Source organism: Trachinotus anak, unplaced genomic scaffold (genome assembly GCF_046630095.1).
Source record: "Trachinotus anak isolate AG129_WGS33_773 ecotype Australia unplaced genomic scaffold, CSIRO_AGI_Tana_v1 ptg000015l, whole genome shotgun sequence".
NCBI classification, from domain to species: domain Eukaryota; kingdom Metazoa; phylum Chordata; class Actinopteri; order Carangiformes; family Carangidae; genus Trachinotus; species Trachinotus anak.
The window spans coordinates 13,803,271-13,825,109 of NW_027273866.1; the positions used below are offsets into that span (position 1 = coordinate 13,803,271).

Below are 21,839 nucleotides of genomic sequence, written 5' to 3' on the forward strand. Positions count from 1 at the left end.
ACCACATTCACCTTTTTAATTTTTATTTCTTACAAAATCACAGTTTAATAAATAGTCTGTAAAAATGAGTACAAAAGCGGTTTTCTTAACATTTCATATATGAATCACTCATGACTTTCAGGTCAAAGGAGTCTTTAGTTGGATTTTTTTTTTTTTTTTTTTTTTTTGTCAGGAATGACAGTTTTTACAATCTAGTTTTGCTGAATTAAGGCCTCTTGATTTTGGCATCAGAACAATCTGTCAGTCAAATGTTTTGTATCTGAAGTTGAATTGGTGTAAGAGTTATGAGCTCCCCTGGTTTCACAGTTCAGTCAGAAAAATGAAAACATTTACAAATAAATAACAAAATGGCTCAACATGCAGATGTTATCCCTTTGTCCTAAAATGCTGACAAAACGAAGAATATCTCTAATGGTCAGTGTTTGACACTGAGGACATAATGCAACAATAACAATGGCACATGAGGCTGCTTCACTGAAGGGGATTCCATCAAAGTTAACTTGAGAATTTATTTTTCTTTTAAGTGTCTTTGAATTAAAGAGCAAAGATTTTGGCAAATGTCTGGAAGTGCTTCTTAAAAAATAAAAACAAGTCAATTTTGGTGGAATTCCCCTTTTTAAGAAGTTTAGCGGTGACGAGGAGTGCAATCCTGTGTTGTGAAAGACACTCTGACATCTTTACTGCATTACAGTGAAACCTCTGAGGGTGGAAACACACCTTAAGATTCAATCTGTTTTTAATTTCTCTGATTTTTTTTCAAACAAATTCTGTTAAAGGAAAAAAACAAACTGGGAAATATGCTAACTCGCTTTCTTACTGAGAGTTAAAGAGAATATCAATATAACTCATGTCTGTACAGTGCAGCCAGTTAGCTTAGCTTAGCATAAAGAATGTAAACAGGTGAAAACAGCTAGCCCGACTGGCCAAGGGTAACAAAAGAGTATTTCCTGGAGTTTGTCATCACTGTGTGGTTGTCAGACAACCATCAAAAACTTAAACTCGCAGAAGCAAAATGACAGATTTTTTCTTTTTTTTTTCACTTTATACTTTACTTTTTTCCACTTGTTCCTGCTGGAACAATTTTGGTGGGTTTCCATCCAAATATAGTGCAAATTTTAAAAGAAAAAATGAAAATGCACATTTCCCTCCACCTGTGTTACATGAATACTTTTAGCTGGTTTGTAAAGTTTAACAGCTGGTGCCAGGTGGTGGCTCCACTGTGTTCGCCAGCTCTCTGCCTTTGTCTGTCTGCTGTTTGGTGCTGAGCAGGTAGTGAACAGTTTATTCTGCCCATGAGAACAGTGAGAGTGAAGCTAAACAGCCGGAATAATGAACTGAAACTCACTATAAAGCTTCATAAAGTAGGTGATAATTCACTGTGCAGTATCGTCCTCGTAATGCAGCAACATGTCGTCGTTATGATCAGATTTTTTTAAGGTTTAATGAGCTTCTGAGGTGCTGGTAGGAAGATTTTGTGATCTTTGGACGGAGCCAGGCTCGCTGTGTCCTATCCTTATGCTACACTAAGCTAACTGTTGCTTTATATTTACAGAGACAACAGAGACATGAGTGATATCAGTCTTCTCATCTCATTCAGCAAGAAAGAAAAACTGTATTTCCCAAAATACCAACCTTTGCTTCATGAATCCTCTGGTGTGTGTCTACCTGAACTACAGCAGAGAGTTTCAACACTAAATTACTGCATATTATAACTCCTTTTGTTCATTCCAACAAAAGACAATTTCATATATAAAAAAAATGACAATGCAATTTAAGACATGAGAAGTCCTGTTTGATTTAGCCCCCAAATCTCTGAGCTTTTTTTTTTTTTTCATCTTTTTGAAGGGACAGGTTACTTTCACATTTCAGAACACCAGATGTTACAGTATTTTAAACTTCACATTAATTATTATCTTTTCTTTGCAGATTCCATTTCCTTAAAGGTACACTGAAGGCATATTCTAAACATTTCCAATCTGACCCCTAACAGTACGTATCTCCAAAAACTAAAACTTTGAAGCACGTTTTCAATTTATATTACAAAAGATTTTGCAGATTTTACATTTCGACCTTGAAGGTAAAATCCATCCACAAAGAATATTTTGCACACGTTTCATGAAGGAGAGTCGTGCCACATGAGCTCAACCCCCCCCTCATGTGAACAGAATTCACATTTTCACTCAGACCAATAAGATTGTCACATTAACATAAGATGCTGCAGAAACTTATATATTGCTCCAAAATGGCTGCGTGAGAAATAAATCTTCGGCTTAGCACAGCGGGCTACAGACTGTTGATTTCATGAAGAGAGGTGTGAAAATGTGAAGCGGATGATTCCTCTAGTTTTTGGTCAAAGGCTCTTTGATGATGCAGAGAGGCTCAGGTTCTGTACAGTGGAAAAACAAACTGCAGTTTTGGTGTTTTTCTCTCATAAACTGGACGTTTTTTTTACGTGGTCATTTCTGCTGTTGAGTGACCCTCAAGCCCTTGAAACATGTTAGAAACACAATTTCTACACTACGCGGGCTCCGATGACAAAGTAAGCATCTTTCATTCCTGAAAAACAAACTTTTTTTTCTTTTAATCCAATCACGACAATAAGCTAAACAGGCAAAGATCTCCCCCCTCCTCCTCCTCCTCCTCTTCTTCCTCCTCTTCGCTGCACCACCACTGCTCCTAACAACCCTAACTCATTATTGCTTGCATGTTAACACGTACAGTATGGGAGACCATTTGTGTCTCTGGAAACAGACAGAAAACTATTTCACAGACTCCAGCATGAGCGACAACAAGGGTCCCAAAAAAAAAAAGAAATACATTTTTTTAAAAAGAAGCACAACTGCCTATTGTGTTTTTTTTTTTGTTTGTTTTCTTGTTTTTTTCTGTGCCCCCTCGGGTTCTTTCTGCTATAACAAAGACACACTCCAGTTTGTGGGAAGGAACACAACATGGACGTCTGCTGGTGTAATCAGGATGTAGCAAGTCACAAATTCTTTGGAGTTTCATTCGTTAAGCCGAGATGATGGAGCCTGCGGGATGTTCATGTACCACCCCGACGCAGGATGCAATGTTTTTCACTCTCTCTCTCTCTCTCTCTCTTTAGATCCACGCAAATTATTTCCCAATGAAGACACACACACACACACACACACACACACACACGCTCGTCACACACTTGCTGCCTTTCTCAATGCAACTCATCTGAAAACACAATTGGCACAGATTATCAAAATAAATACCCTGGAAGCTTGGCACTATGCAAAAGAAACTTTACGTTTTGTTTTTTTTTGAAAGAAATCTTATAAAAAACTATTGAATAATCTCAGTCTACTCCACGTTTTCATTATCCTCACTATTACTTATATACTATATGCTGATGAAGGTTACACCAGTGTCGTAAACCTCTGAATGACTTAACTACCACTGAAACAATATAGCTCCTATTCAAATAGATTTTTTTTTTCCACAAACGTACATCAAAATGAAGTATCTAACATCTATCAGACTATAGATAGTGCTGTTGTCTGGTATGCATCTCTTTATAGTGCCTCTTAATTTTTTTCCTCCTCTCTTCTTTCAAACAATCAGTTCTTTAAAAGTAAAATCTGAAACCCAGAAACTGAATCTCTTTTAGTTCTGGGAGCAGATAAGAAGTCACGTACGCCTTCCTCTGTTTTCTGCCAGCTCAGACAGATGTTTCTGGATCTGTGTGGACGTCTGTCAGGGCACATTACCTCACAGGTGTCCCTCCAGGATGCTGGTGACAGCCTGGTCCAGCGAAGGGCCTGACGTGGCCCTGGTTGGGGCTGCAGAGGGGCCCTGCAGGCGCTGGAGCTCCAGGATGCTGTCGATGGCACTCTGTAGATGTTCACTGAGCATGTTGTCCTCTTGGAGGGGTGGAGGCGGCGGGCTGAACCGCTGCTCCGGCTGAGGAGACGCATCCGCCCTGTAACATTTCAGTTTTGGGGCACTGACATCTCTGGGAGGCAACTCGTAGCAAGCAGCCTGTGGCTCTGGCATAGAAAGAGGATTTGGGGCTTTTATTTTGGAATTGGGTGCTGCTGTCTGTGGGACTTCCTCTGCAGTGTTACCAGGCAGAGCTCCGTTGGAGGTCTCGTCGTGCTGAGGGCGCTGGGGTGCTTCGTTGGGTGCCTGAGAGTGGCGTTCGTTCACGGCTCCACCGCCGTTGGTCAGCTGCCCCGTGTGGTCCCTCTTGAGTCCGGGGTCACAGGCCGAGTTGTGGACCACCTTACGGGAGCCGGACTCCTGCTTGATGGTGAGCCTGAGAGCCCCGCGGGAGCTGGAGCGGTACGTCTTCAGTCCCGGAGGCCGGTCGGACAGTCTGGTCCAAGCTGGTGGAGAGGAGGGGCTGCCAGAGGAGTGCAGGTGGGAGGGGCCGGAGGAGTGGGCTCCATGAGGGGAAGATGCTGATGTAGCCAAGGCCATCATGAATGACTCTGGAGGGCAGAGAAGGGGATACGATGTAACAGCGTCACTTCCTCTGACCTCCTGAACAAACCCAAATCGCCTCATCTAACCCCCCCAGATGGTTTCAGTTTCAGTTGCCCACGTTTTCAGACATCACTCTCAGACTTCTGCTCTCTCCAATACAGCAGCGGTGACTTCAGTTCTGTTTGTATGAAAATGTGTCCCTGTTACTCTGGATTATCTGCAGGCCTCAGCACTGTATTTATCATGTTGGCCCTCAGGGGTCAATTCTCATCCCAGTTTATTTTCTACCTTTTGTTGGGCCTTTTCATTCATCATTTAACCATTTAAATCTTTTTAGTTTTAATTGTATGAGACTCAGCTGCACATTTCTGTCAAACATGATGAGGTCTGAGATCGAGCCCCTAAACTTTGAAAAATGGACCATCTGATTCAATGGAAATTTACAAGAAAACAACAAAAAATTGAAAATTGAAAAATTGAATGTTATATTCCCTTGTTACTTTTCTCAGCCATTGGTTTGCTGTTTAACTGATGTTGTTTCTGTTTTATAAATTCTTTTACGTTGTCTTGTTTGTTACTATTTTACCAGTTTGATACTAAAATGCTTTTATTGTGAAGTGATGAACTTTTGGGGGGAATTTGATTGAGATGACCTTTTAAATTGTGCTCAAAATTTCCAAAGATACCAGACAGATGTGGCTTTAATGTGTTTAAATGCTAAAGCTACTTAGTGGTGAATTTAAGGGAAGATAAGGGTTTAGATGTGATGTTTGCTGTTAGCGTATAAAGCGCTATGTGTGTGTATGTGTTTATATGTTTTCAAATTGAGTCTGCTCCTCTTCTTCTAGGTTTTTGCTGTGGGATCCTGTTGTTTTTCCAACAATATTCCACATGTATTTATTTTTATGAGCTATATTAGTGGGAATATGTAACGTCTGTCCAGGGATTATGGATGAAAAACTCATTTGCAGCAATGTTTATTCATGTGTGCTGTCTCTACAAGTAAAACATTATTAATACATTTAAGGGTTTTGTTTTGGAGAGTATCAAATATCACTTTTAAATCTGTAATATTTTTGGACTATTATTAATTCATAAGTCCCAGGATCAAACAGCAGTGAGATTAACAGTTTTCAAGAGCTTCCTTCCCCCTCTCCAACTTTTTAATTAACATAACAACCCTGCTTTAATTTGCTCTTAACCTCTCACATGTAATTTTTCCGTCACCACGCTGAGTCTTTCTCAGCACGCCCTTGCTCCACATTTACACAGCTTAATTACACATTCACACCTGGGAGCTGCTCTGAAGCAAATATGGAGGTTAAGTGTCGCGCTCTGAGGCGCCGCTAAATTACTTTGTAAGAAAAAAAGAGAAAATGTGTCACTAATTCACTTTCCTCATTTACCCCGTCCAGATTTTCTGTCTCAGCCCTGAGATTTGAAACAGCATCTTTCTTGGCAAAACAGACAGTGCAGCTAAACACACACACACACACACAGACACACAGACAGAGCCTGTGTGTAATAAAGTAGGTGGTGGTGATGATTATTATCTCCTGCCGGGACACTGACCTGGATCTCTGCGGGCTCGCCGTCTGTCCTCCGCTAATGCGTATCGCTCGGCCTGAAGGAAGAGACGCTCCAGCATCACCATCTCTGCCGACGGACTCTCCTGCTGTGGAAATCAGTTCATATCTCATCAAACAAACCGCTTCACCGGACCGCTCCGCACAGCGCTGAGCACACGACTGAGCTGAATGCCTGTATTCGCTTCATTAGGGCCCTCACTGCCCATTCACACATGAATGAGGGCTTGTAATCAAAAAGCTGCCTGGTCTCATAAGAAGCTTGTTTACTGCAGTTATCTGGTAATGATGTCTGAGCTGAAAGTGAATTAATACCCACACTCGGTCTTGATTTGGGAGCGACTCGAGACTCAGAGCTCATAAATACAGGTGAGCAGACAGAGAGCAGTGCGGTTTCTCACCTGGGCTTCTCTAACCAGTAGCTGCCTGTATTTGTTGACCATGTCCTTGGTGCGTTTCAGCAGGAAACCTGACACAGTGTCAAACTCCTGGTCCACTGTGGAAAGAGAAGCATCATCACACTCTGGTAACGTTATTAATGATATTATTACACCCTGATGTGGGACTGAAAAGATAAAAGATATGACCTCTGTGTAAGTTTTGTAAGTCGCTCTGGATCAAAATTTCTGCCAAATGAGTAAATGTAAATTTGCTTTGTGAACTGTGATGATATATACACAGGAAAAAAGCCTCTAAACATGGGAGATTCAAACTCTGCTCTGAAACCTAAAGTGATGTTAATAAGTATTATGTTTGAATAAAGTCTATTTAGCATGAGGCCTTTCCACAGAGAACCACTGCCCCGATAGTAATGTTTTTGACTTATTTTGTATATAAGTTGAAGCAAGAGTTGTGTTATGTTTGAATAATTTCAATTATTGTGGCACAATCACTTTGTCCCGCCCCTCTCCACATTTGAAGAACATTTTTTCTCCATATAAATAATGTTCATAGTCAAATACCATGCGTTTCTATGAATTCATCCATCATTTTGTTCTTGTCATTAAATTGTTCTGGTTGTGTTACTGTCTCCAGCTTCTCTTGCCCTCTTTGGGTACGTAGCCCCAACACTTTGGCACCAATGTTTGATTAAAAACTAGATCTTTTCTCCATCATCCAGGTTAAAATAGTTACTTGTAGCATGGCCTTAACTTCTGATTTTGTCAGTAAGGGCTTGAATCACCAGCTGCTGTCACACTGCTTTGAATCCACAGCAGATGGTTTCATCTCCATCAACCAAAGCTCACCGACCTAAACTGAAGTCACTCTGAGTTGGCAGGTGACCGGCGCAGGCGTGGTAGGGCAGCAGGCGTCTCACAGCGTCCCTCAGTGTGGAAAAGGCCGGGCCGGTGAACGGGCGCTGAACGGCTCCGTGGTCCAAACAAAGCTGCTGCTGGAACCTGAGGGCCGCAGTGAAAACACCGTGTTAGCCTGAGCTGCTGCTCCCCACAGCCTGGAGGGAGACGACAACTGGTACAGTAATAAAACACGGCAACTTCATATAAACACATTTCTGATTCACCGATTGTTTACTGATGTAAAGTTATTGGTTAGTAGTTAAATCCTGTGTTTCTTCTACACGTTAATATGGTACGTTACATGTCGGTGGGTCAGTATGAGAGTAGGAGGAGAAGGAACAGCAGCAGTAAGTGGTAACAGCAGTAGTAACAGTGCTATCAGAAATGTTACTACATCCTAGTTCCTTGTAAAGCACTTTGTAGCTTTTATTTTGAAAAGTCATCATTATTCATTATTATCATTTCTAACTAGTTTCAGTGTGAGGGCCCCAGGCTTTGCTGTTTCCACGTTCCCAGCTTCATTATCATTTTCACAGAGACCCAGAAAGCAGCCAGCACACTGTGATACTACACGGCTCCAGGTTTCACGTAGATCAGTTAGTTTGTGTTAATTGGATGAAACACAACTGTATTTAGGAGAATGTCCTCTGTGAGAAAAACACCCACTTAAAAGTTGTTTTTGACACAAGGCCCTTCAAGAAGACCGGACCACAGGATTATGTAATAATCCAGGACCCAGAGGATGTTGTATTTTGTAGAGGAAACATCCTACTTTGCTGTTGGTAGCAGTAAAGCACTGGAAGCAGTAAAGCACTGGCTGTCATCACTGTGCTGGCAGTGTTAGCCAGAGTAGCAGCAGCAGCAGAGACAGGAGCACAGTTGTAGACGTAGTAATTGTAGTAAAAGCAGTCCTGGAGGACTGAGATTAGAAAACACTGGTGAAGGATCAGACTTAATCCATGTGTTTGAAACCTGCCAACTGTTATAGTTAATGAATGAAGTGAGGTAAGAAAGCTCCTCTGCAGTGGATCGTATCCAGGACCAGGATCCTGAGGAGGCCATCGGGTTTTTCACAGGACGAACAGAACTGAGTTACTCTCACTGCTGAAGAGTGCAGCACAGAGACAGCTGTGTCTCCACAGGATGTTACACCTGTTTCTGTATTCATGAGGGCCACATACAACAAGAGTGACTCCTTTTACCATCACTTCCTTTGCATCTTCAGTATCTGATTCACTTTAAGTTTCAATTTCAGCCAGTTTCCCATTATTCCACGACATGTGTTCAAAATTCATAATAAGGAAAAACGGACTGTGAGTCAGAGAAGTTGTGTGTCTTCCTAAATCTGAGTGAACTGATCATCTCATGGTGAGTTCCATCAGCGCAGATCTGGAGTCAGTGTCTCTTACCTGTGTCTGCGCATTGCTGGTGTGAGCCTCTCGTCTCTCTGCGGCTCCACAGGACCTGCCAGCTGGCAGACACACAACATTTCGGATGAGATCAAAGGACGGAGACAGGAGCACATTTTTAAGTCATTAATTATAAATTTGATGCATTTAACAAATCATCATTTCAAAGCCCACTATCTCTGTTTCAAGACTGGAGCCAATTCAGCAGAGAAGAAATGACATCATAAAAATGTTAATACTAATTATTTGTCAGTGTAAAAGGAAACAAACAAGTTATATGAAGCAGTTTGAGCTGAAACAGTTAATCAGTTAATCAGAGAAGTTCATCAGCAACTTTTTTGAAAACTGTCACATTTTCTTTTAGTTGAATCAGGCTTCAGCTTCCAAAATGTGAATATTTGATATTTGATATGACAGTAAATTTGAAATCTTGGACAAACTGAGACATTCAAACATGTCAGCTTGAACTCTGGGAAATCCTGAGTGGAATATTTACAATTTCTAACATTTTATTCACCAAACAATTTAACAGTTGGTTGAGAAAATAACTGACGGTTAATCAATAATGAAAATAATCTGTAGTTGCAGTTCTAAATATAATATGATACAACATGGAGAGACAAATGAATATATGTTTCATTTTTGGGAAACATTCATTTTTTTGATCAAATCAAGAATTAGAAATAATCAAAAAGTAAATGGCACAAAGTTAGATTCATAGTCTTTTCCAGGTCTAAAATGTAAATACTGTATTTCCAAAATGAACTGGACCTAAGGTGAATGGATTTCCCACCTTGGTGCCTGTCTGCTGGTTCGTCTGGAGGGGGGCACACTCCCTGGGTGCCGGGGGCCCGTGAACCTGGACGCCCTGGGCTGCTGGAGAGGGTGGATGGACATCAAGAGTAAACGCTTTACTCTCCACGGCCAAGGCAGCTGTTGGCTCTGAGAAAGGACACAGTGACGACAGAGGTGATGATAGTGATGATGATGATGATGATGATGGTGGAGAAGTGATGAAAAGTGACTCTAACAGCTGGATTCATTGAGCAGCAGTGACACTCACTGTTTTGTGTGTGCTGTTGAACAGCGGAGTCGTCTCCTCCTTTGGAGAGACGAGCAGCCGTGGGATCAGGCTGCTGCTGAGGCACCGAGACGCTGACAAGCAGAGAGGGGGGGCTGCTGTGGACTGAAGTATGGGTCGAGGACTGAGGCTGGGAAACAGACGGCTGGACCTGGACCTGGACCTGGGCCTGGGCCTGGGCCTGGACCTGGACCTGGGGCAGAGGCTGGGGCAGAGGCTGGGAAACAGATGACTGGATCTGCACCTGGTTCTGGGCAAATAAGGCCTGTGAGGCCTGGAGCTGATGAGGGACCTGGTACTGGACCTGGGGCTCGACGAGAGGCTGGGGAGCTGCGGTCTGGGGGACTGAACTCTCGGGACCAGGTAGAGTAATCTGAGGTCCAGCTGGAGGGGAGAAAGCTCCTGGAGCTGTTCTCCCGGTGTCCTGAATGGGAGGGGAGGAGCAGAGCAGCGACGTGTCCTCAGGGTCTGAGTGAAGCGGAGAAGCCTCGACACACTGGTCGGACATCACGGGGTGGGCGTCCTGACCAGGGACTGCATGGGTCTGAGGTTGGGTCTCTCTCTCATTGGCCACAGGGGAGGCGAGAGACTCCATCGGCACCACTGGCAGCGCTCCAACCAGCAGTTCAGACGCGATGGGAGAGCTAAGTGCTTGCTGTGATAGAAATGAACGCGTGCAGTTAGTTAGATCTTATAGGAAGCAGGAAGTCTGAGTCAAACACAGCGAGGCTGCATTCAGCTGCTGTGTTTCACAGAGATGGACCAGCTTCCAAATCCAGATTAAAAACTCTCCTGTTGTTCTGTCTTTAAATTTCACTGCTGCAAGAGGAACCGTTTTTCCCCTGTTAACAATAAAGTTAGAATTAAATAGACTTTATGTTTGAAAGGCCTCCACGGTGTGAACGTTACCTTCTGCTCTCAGTCCCACAAAGCAATGGGTCCCATAGTGCAGATAATAATGATCTATATTTACTGCTCACTATAGAGTGAAGTACTGAGTGTCAGTAATATACTGTAGGGAGTTAGTGAGCTGCATGTGTTCAGCTGCACCGATAGTGAAGGCAGAATAAGCATCACATCAACAAATTATAATTCCACTGTCAATAAACAGAATTATCACCCAAGGCTGTTAATAATTCTACTGTAATCACACAAACACGAGCTCTGAGCCGCCACAAACATTTTCTCCCTGTGTAAAAAAATCAACAAGAACTCGCTGAATCTCTGACCTGTTGCAGATGTTGCATAAAGGCCTGGTTCTGACTCATCGAGTGGGCCACCTCCTCCACTACCTGGGTCATGTCTGCTGGGGGCATCAGAAGTTTGGGCATCTCCACAGCTGGATCAGGGGCCAGAGGTGGTTCAGGGGGAGGCTGCAGGACTGTGACTACAGGAGGAGAGGAGGCCTGCAGCCCCGCAGAGGTGGGCTGCACTGAGACGTGCTGCAGCACGTGTCCGTAGGGCTACAGAGGGATAGGAGACGAAAGTGTATCAGGTTCCAGAGAGATTGAATTTATCACTTAAACAACCTCACAACTACCAGGTTCAGAAAAGTGCAATTAAGTTTTTGATAATTTGACCAAAAAAAACAGGTCAAGCACTTTTATATAAATGTTCTAAATAATAAAATCTATTTCATTTTAGATTTTCTGCAGGGATGTTATACAACCAGCATTCTGAATGTTTTCATTAAAAACACAGTGTAACAAAGAGATAAAAGATCTGATGAGTCATTCACATTTTACAGTGTGTTTCAAGACTGAACCACACGCATCAGAAATTAGGTTCTGCGCTGCTGAAACAGTCGAGTGTGTTCAGATTCACTCCACACCTCAATACAGTGGTGCGAACTCAGGTCGTTTCCATCATACGTCTTCATCAAAACACCTGTGTTAACATCTCAGGATGAGTGTGTAACCAGAAATACAACTTTACCCACTTCATGTAACTACAAATACAGTATATTTTAATATTGAAGGTCTTTTTTTTTACCTTTCCTGGTATCCACTGGTTTTCATTCATCCACATACAGGAAGAAAACCAATAAGTGGACTCTTGAAACTTGTGTGAGTGGTGTAATCCATCACAGTCTAGTTCAGTTCATTATCAGTGAGTGGTCGTTCTGTTCAAGTGTAGACTGATTTGAAAAATCTGCATTTCACTGCACAACTCAAACAAATTTCACGAGTCTACGAATAGATTTTTTTAAACAGCCTGAAAATAAATGGAACCAATGAAAAAAAAACATTTTAACAATTAAAACTCAACAATATGCTTGACAAAATGTTTATCTGTGATGTAAAGAGACTAAAACTTGATAAACCAGCAGTATGGTCTTTTAATTTGAAGCTTCATACTTAAACTCCACGCGGTGAGTTAACATCTGGCTGAAGGAGAGATGGTGTAAATCTGCTTTCACATCTAAAAACAACATGGCACCTTCAGGGGCTGTAATGAGATGATAGAGATTTGGCAGCTGTTTTTGCTGAGGGAGACAGGCCTGTAATATCTCTGGCTGCAGTGGGTCATTGTCAGCAAAGTGGCAAATCATTGAGCAGCAGTGGTTTTACAGCCTTGGTGCATAAATCTGATGTTGAGTCGTCAGGTATTTTATTCACTACATTAGCCAAAAATAGACATTATTTTAACTGACTATTTTAACAGTTACCCAGTTAAAATCTATTACATAAAAACATCGAGTTTAAGATGTTTTCCTCTGTGTGCCCTCGCTCCAGAGGTCCTGACACTGCAGACCTGGCAGCTCACCTGTGGCAGCTGGTGGAACGTCTCCTCTGAACTGCTCCTCTCTTCTTGAACAGCTCGCTCTGGCAGCAGCACCACCGACGCCTGCTGGAGGCTCAGCTGTCCCTCTGGCACTCCTGCCTGAGGAGCCGGGGCCTGGGCGGCAAAAGGCAGCCCCTGAACCACTGAGGGGCCATTAACAATTGAGATGGAAGTGAGATCTGAGGGAAGCACCCCTGAACTGTTGATCAAGGTGATGTTTCCAAGAGCAGGACTGTGGACCAGGGTGGCACGCTGCCCCTGCCCTCCTGGAGTGTAGGTTCCAGCCAGCTGTGCTGGCATCTGGAAGACAGTGGGGGGTGCCGACTGTAGATGCAAGGGTCCTGAAAGCACAGTGGCTTGGCGGAGCGCTAGCTGCCCTGTGGGGGTGGTGAAGACAGGGCTGAAGTTCAGCTGTCTTTGGGGCACAGTTAGGATCTGAGAGCCGTCTACGAGCTGCCCGGTGGAGGGAGTCACGCTGTGGACCGTCGGGCCTTGGTGACTGGGAGTCAGCAGTTGTCGAGCTGCACTGGCAGGTTGAGAGATTGTAACAGGGGACTGGCCTGGAAGAAGGAACTGGTTTTGGCCTTGGAAGAGTCCCTGAGGCTGCAGCACAAAGGAGCCGCCCTGGTTGACTAGCTGCAGGCTGACTGGTTTGGGGAGCTGCTGGGTGGGCTGCGGCGCCGGAGCACTAGGCTTTTGGCCTGGAGGTTGGGACAGTAAAATATTTGGAGAGGCAGTCCCAGGAACAAATGTCAGACCTGGAGTGTGTTTCTGCCCAGAGGGCTTGGGGCTAATTTGAACCAGTCTGGGCTGAATGCTGATGGGGATCTTGGGTTGGATGGGGAGAGGAGCCCTCTGCAGGACGATTCCCGGTGCTGCTGCTGTCGTTCTCAGGGTTGGAGTGATAAGAGGACGACTGGTCACACTGGGGACAGCCTTGTGGATGATCATACTGGAGCCCTGGGCCGGACTCAGAGAGAAGGAGGTCTCTGGAGAAGGGAACACATTTCCAGGCAGGAGCCCCATCAGCTGAGGCGGGGCAGCAGGTTTTAGCGAAGGACAGCCAGGCCCGACAGCCAGGAGGGAGGGCTGGGGAGGCTCCACTGCTGCCTGGGTGTCTCTGGGCAACGCCGGGGTGACGGGCAAGGTCACAGACTTGGGTACGAATGGTATGGTGGGAGGAGAGAGGAGAGGAGCAGGTGAGTACAGGGACAGGCTGTCCCCGGGCTGGGCCAGACCTGCCTCCAGAGCCATGGTCTGCTCAGTGATCTCAGCCTCCTGCAGGCTCTGCTGGAGGATATCACACGCCACCTCCACCTCCTCCACCGCCTGCACTTCTCCCTTCTTTGCCTCACATCCACCCTCCACAGGTGGCCCACCCTGCACCACCTGTGGCTCTTCTCCACCCTCCGGCGATGACAGGAGGGCCTCCTCCAGGAAGGACAGATCCACGCACCCGGGCGGGGGCGTGTCTGGGGAATCCCTGCCATCTCCCAGCAGAGAGACGGGGCTCTGGAGGAAGAAGCAGCGGGAGAGAGACAGAGAGGTGCGGACGACAGGAGAGAGGAAGCAGAGTGAAAAGGAGGGGAGAATTGTGCGATTAGCAGGCGTTAACAGGAAGCAGTTTCAGGCACAGAAGGAGAGAAAAAATCATTCTCCTGGGAAAAATGCTGGTTGTTGTGACGCTGCCGGCTGCGGATCCAGACACTCACCGGGGCATCTGTGAAGAGGGAGGGCTCCCCAGAGGAGGAGTTAATGAGCAGGTCTTCAGTCTGCAGCTGGTGGGATAAAATCAGTCGATTTTGGGTTGGGCTCGCACAGTCCTTCTACATGCATGCAGTATAAATTATGACTCTCTTTCCCACCGTCAGCCCTCCTCCTCACATCTCACAAGACCGTGTGCCAAGAAATATTCCCATCTCAAATTTATCATTTGCACTATTGATTTTTTTATTTGACTCTCTCTCTATTTAAGTCTACTTTTGTTACCTCATTGGTCCCATGAAGGAAGTCGTTCAGGGCTTGGGGATCACTGCGAAGACGAAGAGAGTGAGAGGATTGTAATCACACGGTTCAATCTTGGTGAATATTCGGTGCAACAACAAGACTTTGTTATGTGTATTTGTGCTGTTTCCCTGTGAGAGTCGGACAAACTCACCACAAAACATCAAGTAGACAAGTCCCATCTTCATCCTCCATGTCAACTGAGGGGAAGAGGAGGAGGAAGGCAATCGTGAGCGACATGATTAATCAGTGAGGGAGAAAAAATTCATTACACCTCTTTTTATTGTTATTATGACTGCAACCAATCATTATTTCCATTAATAATCAATCTGTAGGTAACTTCTTACCCAGGAGTTATCATGAATGGCAGTTTTAGTTTAAGTATTCATGTCAGCAGCATCACTAAGGTTGTTACTCCCCTTCTAAGAAATATAGATTTATTATAAATTCAAAAATAAGAGTCTGATAAACTCATGCATGCCTCTGACTGGACTACAGCAGTTTCCTGTCCCAGCTAAAACCACACCTAGCCCATTCAGAAAGCTGCTGCTTGAGTGACGAACAGTACATGTTCCTATTTGCTTTTCTGTTTTGTATGAAATGCTGCTATAGAAATGTAATTTAAAGATTAATAATTTCAATTAATTGATAGTTTAAGCAAGGAAAAGTCATAAAAGCATCCATTACAAGTTTCCAGAGCCAGCGACAGTCTCAACCACAGAAATAATCCTCTGTACATGACCAAAAAAACGGCGAAATACAGCATATCTTCACATTTGAAGGAATACGGCCGAATCAGCAAATGTTGGTCAAAAAAAGGTTTTGATGATTGAAAAATTGTCAAAATAGCTGCTTGTTAAATTTACTGCTGCTTGAATATTTTATTAATGGACAAATTGCTTCAGTTCTGACTTTTGTAGACATCACTAGTTCCCAGGCTTTTTGACTTGTGACCCTTCAAAATCAGGGTCATGGACATCAGTTTTGAGCAGTTCGACCGGAGACTGTTCCTCTTAGATAGTTTCATTTAAAGGATTTTTAGAGGCCTGAGGAGATGAAAGTGTCATTTATTTCACATAAAAGAGCAAAAAAACTGAGAAAAATAGAAAAATACTAAATTATTTAAGGTAACAGAAATGTCTGGTGGCCCCTCAGATCTCTCTTGACCGCAGGTTGGGAACCAGTGAAGCTTTTCATAGTTAACAAGGTGAGACAACTGTTCATTATCTCAGCTAGTTACAGACGGAGCCAGTCGCCCACAGGCTGAGGTCCTTCATGTGTCCAGACAGAGGACCACAATGTGAACCTACTTCATATGTGAGAGGCCCCATACAGAGCGGTCAGGCTGAGTTCTGGTGGTGGCCTCATGGGAAGCCGTGGCCGGGCTTCAGTGTCTGGAGGCGGGGGGAAGCCAGGCCGAGGCGGCGGGACGGAGACGGGTCCTCCCTCTGCTGGGGCATCGCTGCGTCCTCACGGTGTGGAGAGGCTGGGGGGCTGGGGGGCACACAAACACACGACCACATGCCATCAGGTCACTTGAGGTTACCAGAAGCCAAAACACATTCTCATCTCACCGGTGAGACTTCAGACCAATATATGATTCATCAGCTTCTCCTGAGCGGCGGCAGCAGACACCTGGCCAGGCTGGACCGGCCCTGCCCCGGTGACAGCAGCACATGTGTGGCTGTATCGATTATGCCCGAGGCTGATGAGGAAAATGGAAGCTATTGTTGTGGCTATCACAGACATGAGCGGCAGGTCTGAGCGCCTCAGCTGTGGAGACACGGCTCCCCCTGCGCCTTGGATGCGACCTGTCCTCTCTCCTCATGGCTGGAAAAAAAAAAAGCCCCCACAGAAGCAGCAGCGTGGAAACGCTCGGCACATCGCACATTTTTAGACATTACTCACTGCCTTGCGCTCAATTTCCCGGGGAGGTCCCTCAGAAAGCACCCAGGACGAGCCTCCCTCTCCGGCGCCGCTGACATATCTGTTTACACCGCGACAGCCGCATTCACACCCGCACGGTCCCGCATCGCCCAATGAAATCCACGCAGACGACCCTCATCTAAACCTGCAGCGGCAAGTGCAACAACAGCACCGGGGCACAGTGATGCATTCACAGGTTACGTAAGGTGAATGTGCTCCTGTGAAATGAACGTCCCAGACGGTGCAGGATGCGGAGCCGCCGGCTGCACCTGGTGGTGTTTTTCTCATCTCTTTCTTATTGGATTCTGTGTATTTACTGAGGTTTGGGACCGCGGCAGCTGACGCCTGCTGCAAATCATATCGCGGTAACAAAAGATGCCTTGTGTTAAATATCACCTCCACACAGCCGGCCCCGAGCGGGTCTCTTGTCGGTGTGCCATTAGAGTAATTCTGCGATTCCACCAAAAAAAAAAAAAAAAAAAAAAAAAAAAAAAACACACAAGCAAGAGGAGGAAAAAAAAACTCACCCCTTCTTTGTGGTTTATTGTCCTGTCAAGCGGGCCTCTGCGCCATCGATTCTCACTCAGTGGGCTTTTCAGATGCTAAAAGGAGGAGAGGGGGTGGTGGCGGTGGTGGAGGGGGTAGGGTAGGGTAGGGTAGGGTGGGATGGAGGTGGGGAGGAGAAGGAGGGGTGTAGAGAGGGGCGGAGGTGGGGGGGGGGGGGTACCGGGGTGGGTGTGAGAAACAGGCTGAGTGGGAGAGCAGATCACAACACAAAGGTGGGGGAAGAAAAAATACAAGTGAGAGGAGGAGGAGGAGGCGGAGGAGGCGGAGGAGGAGGCGAGGATCAGGATCCAGCTTCAGCGGCGCGACTGCAGGAGCGTGGCCGCCTCCTGAGATCCGTCAGGCGGCAGACGCGTCAGAGTGCCTGCGCTTCAGTGCGGAGCTCCTCCATCCAGGGCGCAGATGTTTTTCATCCAGCTCCATCGATTTTTCTTTTTCTTGTTCAAATATTTAATCATCGATATTTCGAGATACGCTCGTTTGCTAGTGTACCAAAAGAAGGAACATTTCATTTCTGAAATTTCATTCCCATATAGACCACAGCAAAGCAAACAGTCAAACTGAGCAGTTCCCTAGTCAACAGCAAACCATGAGAGAGTGAGACAGAGGAAGGAAAAGATGGACAAAAAAGAGAAATGAGGAATAAAACACTAAAAGAGAAACAGAGGGGAAAAGACAATAAAGACTGAAAGGAGAAAAGACATCACAGAAAGAAGATAAAACATGTTTTCATCTTAATCCCAGACAGGAAAACAAACACAAAAAAGGAAGAGTGAAGGGAGAAAAGACAGGACATGAGGTTTTTAAAATCTTATTCCCACGAGGCTCCTCTGCTTTGAAAGTCCAGGAAATTGTAAATATTCCTCAGTATTCTTTGAGCGCTTGTTGTGCCCGTATTGAGTGAGAAAGGAGGAAATTACCATGTGCACCACAGCAAAGTGACATCCTCAGCTGCACCTTTCTGACAACGAAAAAACAGGAAGAAAGCAAACCAGTGGAAGAAGAGACTTGTTTTAAAATATTATTTCCATAAAGCCTATTTATTCAAAAGTCCAAGAAATTCAAATACTTTTCCCAGGCACATTAAAAAAATCAATACTGAGGGAGGCTTATTTGCAAGATTGTAATCTGTAACTGCAACGCCAACTGTTATTAAGTTGTGCTTTTCTGTAGTCAACACAGAGTGAGAAAGGGTGAGAGAAGGGAAAAAAAGACTGAAAACAGAGAGGAAAGAGAATTTGAAAGTGAAAAAAAACCCCAAAAATAAAAAGACCAAAAACAGAAAAGACAGGACAGATAGATAGGAAACCAAAAACCAAAAATAAAAAGGAAATATTTTCACCAGGCACAAAAAAAAAAAAATCAATATTACATGACATGCTTATTTGTCAGTGTATTGAGCGAAAAAGAGGGAAGTACCATGTGCAACACTGCAAATTAGAGTCAATGGAGGCACTTTTGCACAGACAACACAGAGAGACAAATAAATAAAATACAAAATATAAAGAAATGAGGACGATGAGAGTCAAGGGGAAAGGACAATTATGGAAAGAGGGGAAAACGGTGAAAAGAAAAGCAAAAGATGACACAATGCAAGACAGAAAACAAAGGACAAGAAATAAAAGAGACATCGGGAAGAGAAGACAAAATTGATGTTATTTAAAGGAAATCTTTAATAAGTCAAACATTAAAATACAAAATACACCCTTCACCCTTCTTCCTGAAGAAAAACACTTTTTAAGAACTTCCCAAAACAAGGTAGGTCAAACTTTTTAAACACAAGTTACAGATAGTAAAAACAATAGTGACCCCCCCCCCCCCCTTCCCAACCCTCTCCACCCACCCACCCACCCATCCACCCATCCATCCATCCATCCACCCACCCCCCTCAGAGGCTTCACTTTCCCGCCTGCTGGGCCTGGCGGCGAAGCAGCACGTAGATCTTCTCTTTGATCCAGTCCTTGTTGTACGGCTGGTACGTCTGCGTGTCGGCACGATACCTGAGGCAGCACGAGAAATGACATTAAGTTTCACGTCTGTTTTTGTTTGTTTTTGGACGGCTGTGCTGGATCCTCACTTCTCTAATGAGAAATCTCCAGTCTGCACAGAAGACTCAGGTTCTTACGGAAAAACAGGAAGTTAAACAATAGTTTCTAAAAACTAGTCAAATCAAAATTTCTATCACTAAAATGCTGAGGAATGTACAGTTGACTTATGGGTGGTATGTTATGAAAATAACTTGCCTGACTAAGACTGAGAAATGAATTATATGTTGCATGATGGAGAAAATAGGAATAAGCAACGTTGTTCACCCTCACTCCTTAAAATCTCATTTACCTTCCTTTGGCTGGAGGCTTTGTAATTCCTGGAGAATTACATGTACATTTTGAAGAGCAAGAAACATCCTAATAAATACATGAAAGCTTTTTGGCCAGGAATGATTCATCTGTTCAATCACTACAGGACAAATGTATCAAATGTTCCTGCATCTCTTGACAACATTAAAATTCCCATGGGTTTCTGTTTTTTTTTTTAGGGATTCAGGACGTTTCTCCACCAGCGCCTCACTCTGGAGTAACTCCACATGAAGTCACACTCACAGCTTTGGGGGCACTTCCAGAGGGAAGGTGTAAATAAACAGGTAAACTGTGGGACACGCATGCCAACCTCCAGCATGAGCAAGGAAGAGTAGTTACCATGGAAACTGATAAACACGCAGCTCAGGCTCAGTGTGTTTATCACTCTGCAAATGCAAATATTTCCAAAACAGTGAGCACAGTGTGTTTTCAAAACTGAGTATAGAGTATTCTCCCATTTTAGAACTTCTTACATCTCAATTCATATTGTGTCATGAGTTTATCTAAAGCTACCGTGAAAAAGCAGCGTCTAGATTACAGAGCAAATATTTACGTGCTTGTCAAAATGTAATATATCTTGATGTAACCTACATTTACTCTGTATGATGTTTCTGCTATTCTACAACACGTGTGCTTCTGTTAAGGAGAACTGGAGGGCCATACTCTGTTCGTGTATACTATATTTGTGTGGAATCCAACCAAAGTGTCACATTACAATCAATACAATCAATCTTGACAACAACATTTTAGAGATGTAAACCAGTACAGGCTGGTTTATTAGCAGCAGTTCTAAATGCACTGAAGTCAGTTTCCTTGTTAAACTTACACCAAACAGCTGAGGTCGGCCAGGTCATCGATGAAGTCGAACAGCTGGCTGATGTCGTATGTTATCGACGGGCTGTTGGGGTTCATTCTCTTTAAATGCTCCTCGTACATCTTACACACACCTGTGCAGGAGCCAGAAAATACAGTACATCACGCTTCTCACTGTAAAACCGGTTCACCCAACCATCTACATTAATTAGAGAAAATAGCTGCTGATTAAGAAATTGGCTAAACTGTTACTGTGAACTGTCTGTATGAAGAATACTTCATAAATGTAGATATATCTGTATATTTCCATTTCTATGTCCTGGACAAATTATACTAAACAAGCACTATTTAGATCCTCAACTTCAAAATCTACAATTCTAATCATATTTGTGTGAAGACAACAACACAGCAATCATCAGCTCACCTTCCATACACTCGTTGACTGATTCATAATCAGCGTACGTCCTTCCCTCTGGCCTCTTGGTGGGCTGCACCAGCAGGATGGTGTGGGACTGAAAAAAAAACACACACGATGTTAGACTGGTTCAACTATTCATTTCAACATCCTGTTGAAACAATTGTCTCGTTTGACCAAATAAATATATTCAAGGTGTGTTCATCAGTGTATCATGCAGTAAAAGTATGAAACACTTGCTGTTTCAATATTTACATATGCACAGAGCTGCTTATCTTGTTCCATATTATTTCAACATAAACTGAATGTGCTCAGGTTTGTTGTGGCTGTTTGTACAAACTAACAACTTCAGGTCTCTGCTTTGAGTTCTGATGGTTAATTAACAAATGATGGGTAATTGTAAAAGAAGTTTAAGGTATTTTAGTGGAATATTGGCACGTAAATAGTTAACAATTATCACAATTAGTCTTATTTTACTGTGGTGTTGTTCTTTGCAGAACTGCAATGATTAGTCAATTGAAAGAAAAGTTCTATTAAATGCTGCTTAAATATTGGTGCATAGATCATTTCAATGATAAAGCATATAATAGCTATCTCACATTAGCTATCTCCCTGCATGGAGTTTTTTCATTTATTCCACTGTAAGTACTTTTTCTGGATAATACTTCCACACTTTTGCTACAGTAAAGTTTTGAATGCAGGACCTTAACTTGTATTGGGGTGTTTTTATTTTCGTAAGCAGTAGAAATGAACTTAATTTGTCTGCGACAGTGCGGCGGTGCAGCTCAACTGCTAAACGTCCCCCACATTCATGCTAACGTTAGCAGAGAGCTTGTTTTTTTTTGTTTTTGTTTTTTCAAACATCTCTTCTGGGGTAAAACTGACACACTAGTTTGACTTCAGACGATCGCACAAAAATATGCCCTGTAAACATTGGATCACAGTGTACTAACCATGTTATTAGTATCTTTTTAGTCGGTTTCGGTCGATTTTCTTGGATCCTTGCTTCTTCTGAACAGGTTGACCTTTGCCGCAGGAAGAAGAAGTGGCCATTAATGCTACATTCATGTAATGTCGGCAGAGTAGGAAAAACAGCTATGATTCGACTTGGAAGAGTTAACTCTAGTGTGTTAAGCAGTGTTATATATTT

The 21,839-nt window shown here is 43.8% G+C and overlaps 2 protein-coding genes across 3 annotated transcripts; both read right to left on the reverse strand.

Annotated features, from left to right (window-relative positions):
- Positions 1 to 12: 12 nt before the first annotated feature.
- LOC139632562 (BRD4-interacting chromatin-remodeling complex-associated protein) lies at positions 13 to 16,646 on the reverse strand. 2 transcript variants are annotated; one of them, XM_071497505.1, is made up of 14 exons: positions 16,523 to 16,646; positions 15,925 to 16,108; positions 14,769 to 14,814; positions 14,600 to 14,642; positions 14,323 to 14,388; positions 12,593 to 14,122; positions 11,056 to 11,289; positions 9,809 to 10,481; positions 9,539 to 9,687; positions 8,746 to 8,807; positions 7,290 to 7,438; positions 6,440 to 6,534; positions 6,025 to 6,127; positions 13 to 4,457 (listed from the first exon to the last, which is right to left on the reverse strand). In XM_071497505.1, exons 3-14 carry the CDS (start codon positions 14,807 to 14,809, stop codon positions 3,736 to 3,738), a joined length of 3,867 nt encoding a protein of 1,288 aa, XP_071353606.1. In that variant the 5' UTR covers positions 14,810 to 14,814; positions 15,925 to 16,108; positions 16,523 to 16,646; the 3' UTR covers positions 13 to 3,735. The 2 variants fall into 2 exon arrangements, with proteins under 2 accessions (XP_071353606.1, XP_071353607.1); XM_071497506.1 differs by having other exon boundaries at positions 15,925 to 16,558.
- A 2,316-nt stretch (positions 16,647 to 18,962) lies between these two features.
- Positions 18,963 to 21,799, reverse strand: LOC139632710 (enhancer of rudimentary homolog). Its single transcript, XM_071497855.1, has 4 exons — positions 21,643 to 21,799; positions 20,699 to 20,786; positions 20,288 to 20,408; positions 18,963 to 19,104 (listed from the first exon to the last, which is right to left on the reverse strand). Exons 1-4 carry the CDS (start codon positions 21,643 to 21,645, stop codon positions 19,002 to 19,004), a joined length of 315 nt encoding a protein of 104 aa, XP_071353956.1. The 5' UTR covers positions 21,646 to 21,799; the 3' UTR covers positions 18,963 to 19,001.
- Positions 21,800 to 21,839: the final 40 nt, after the last annotated feature.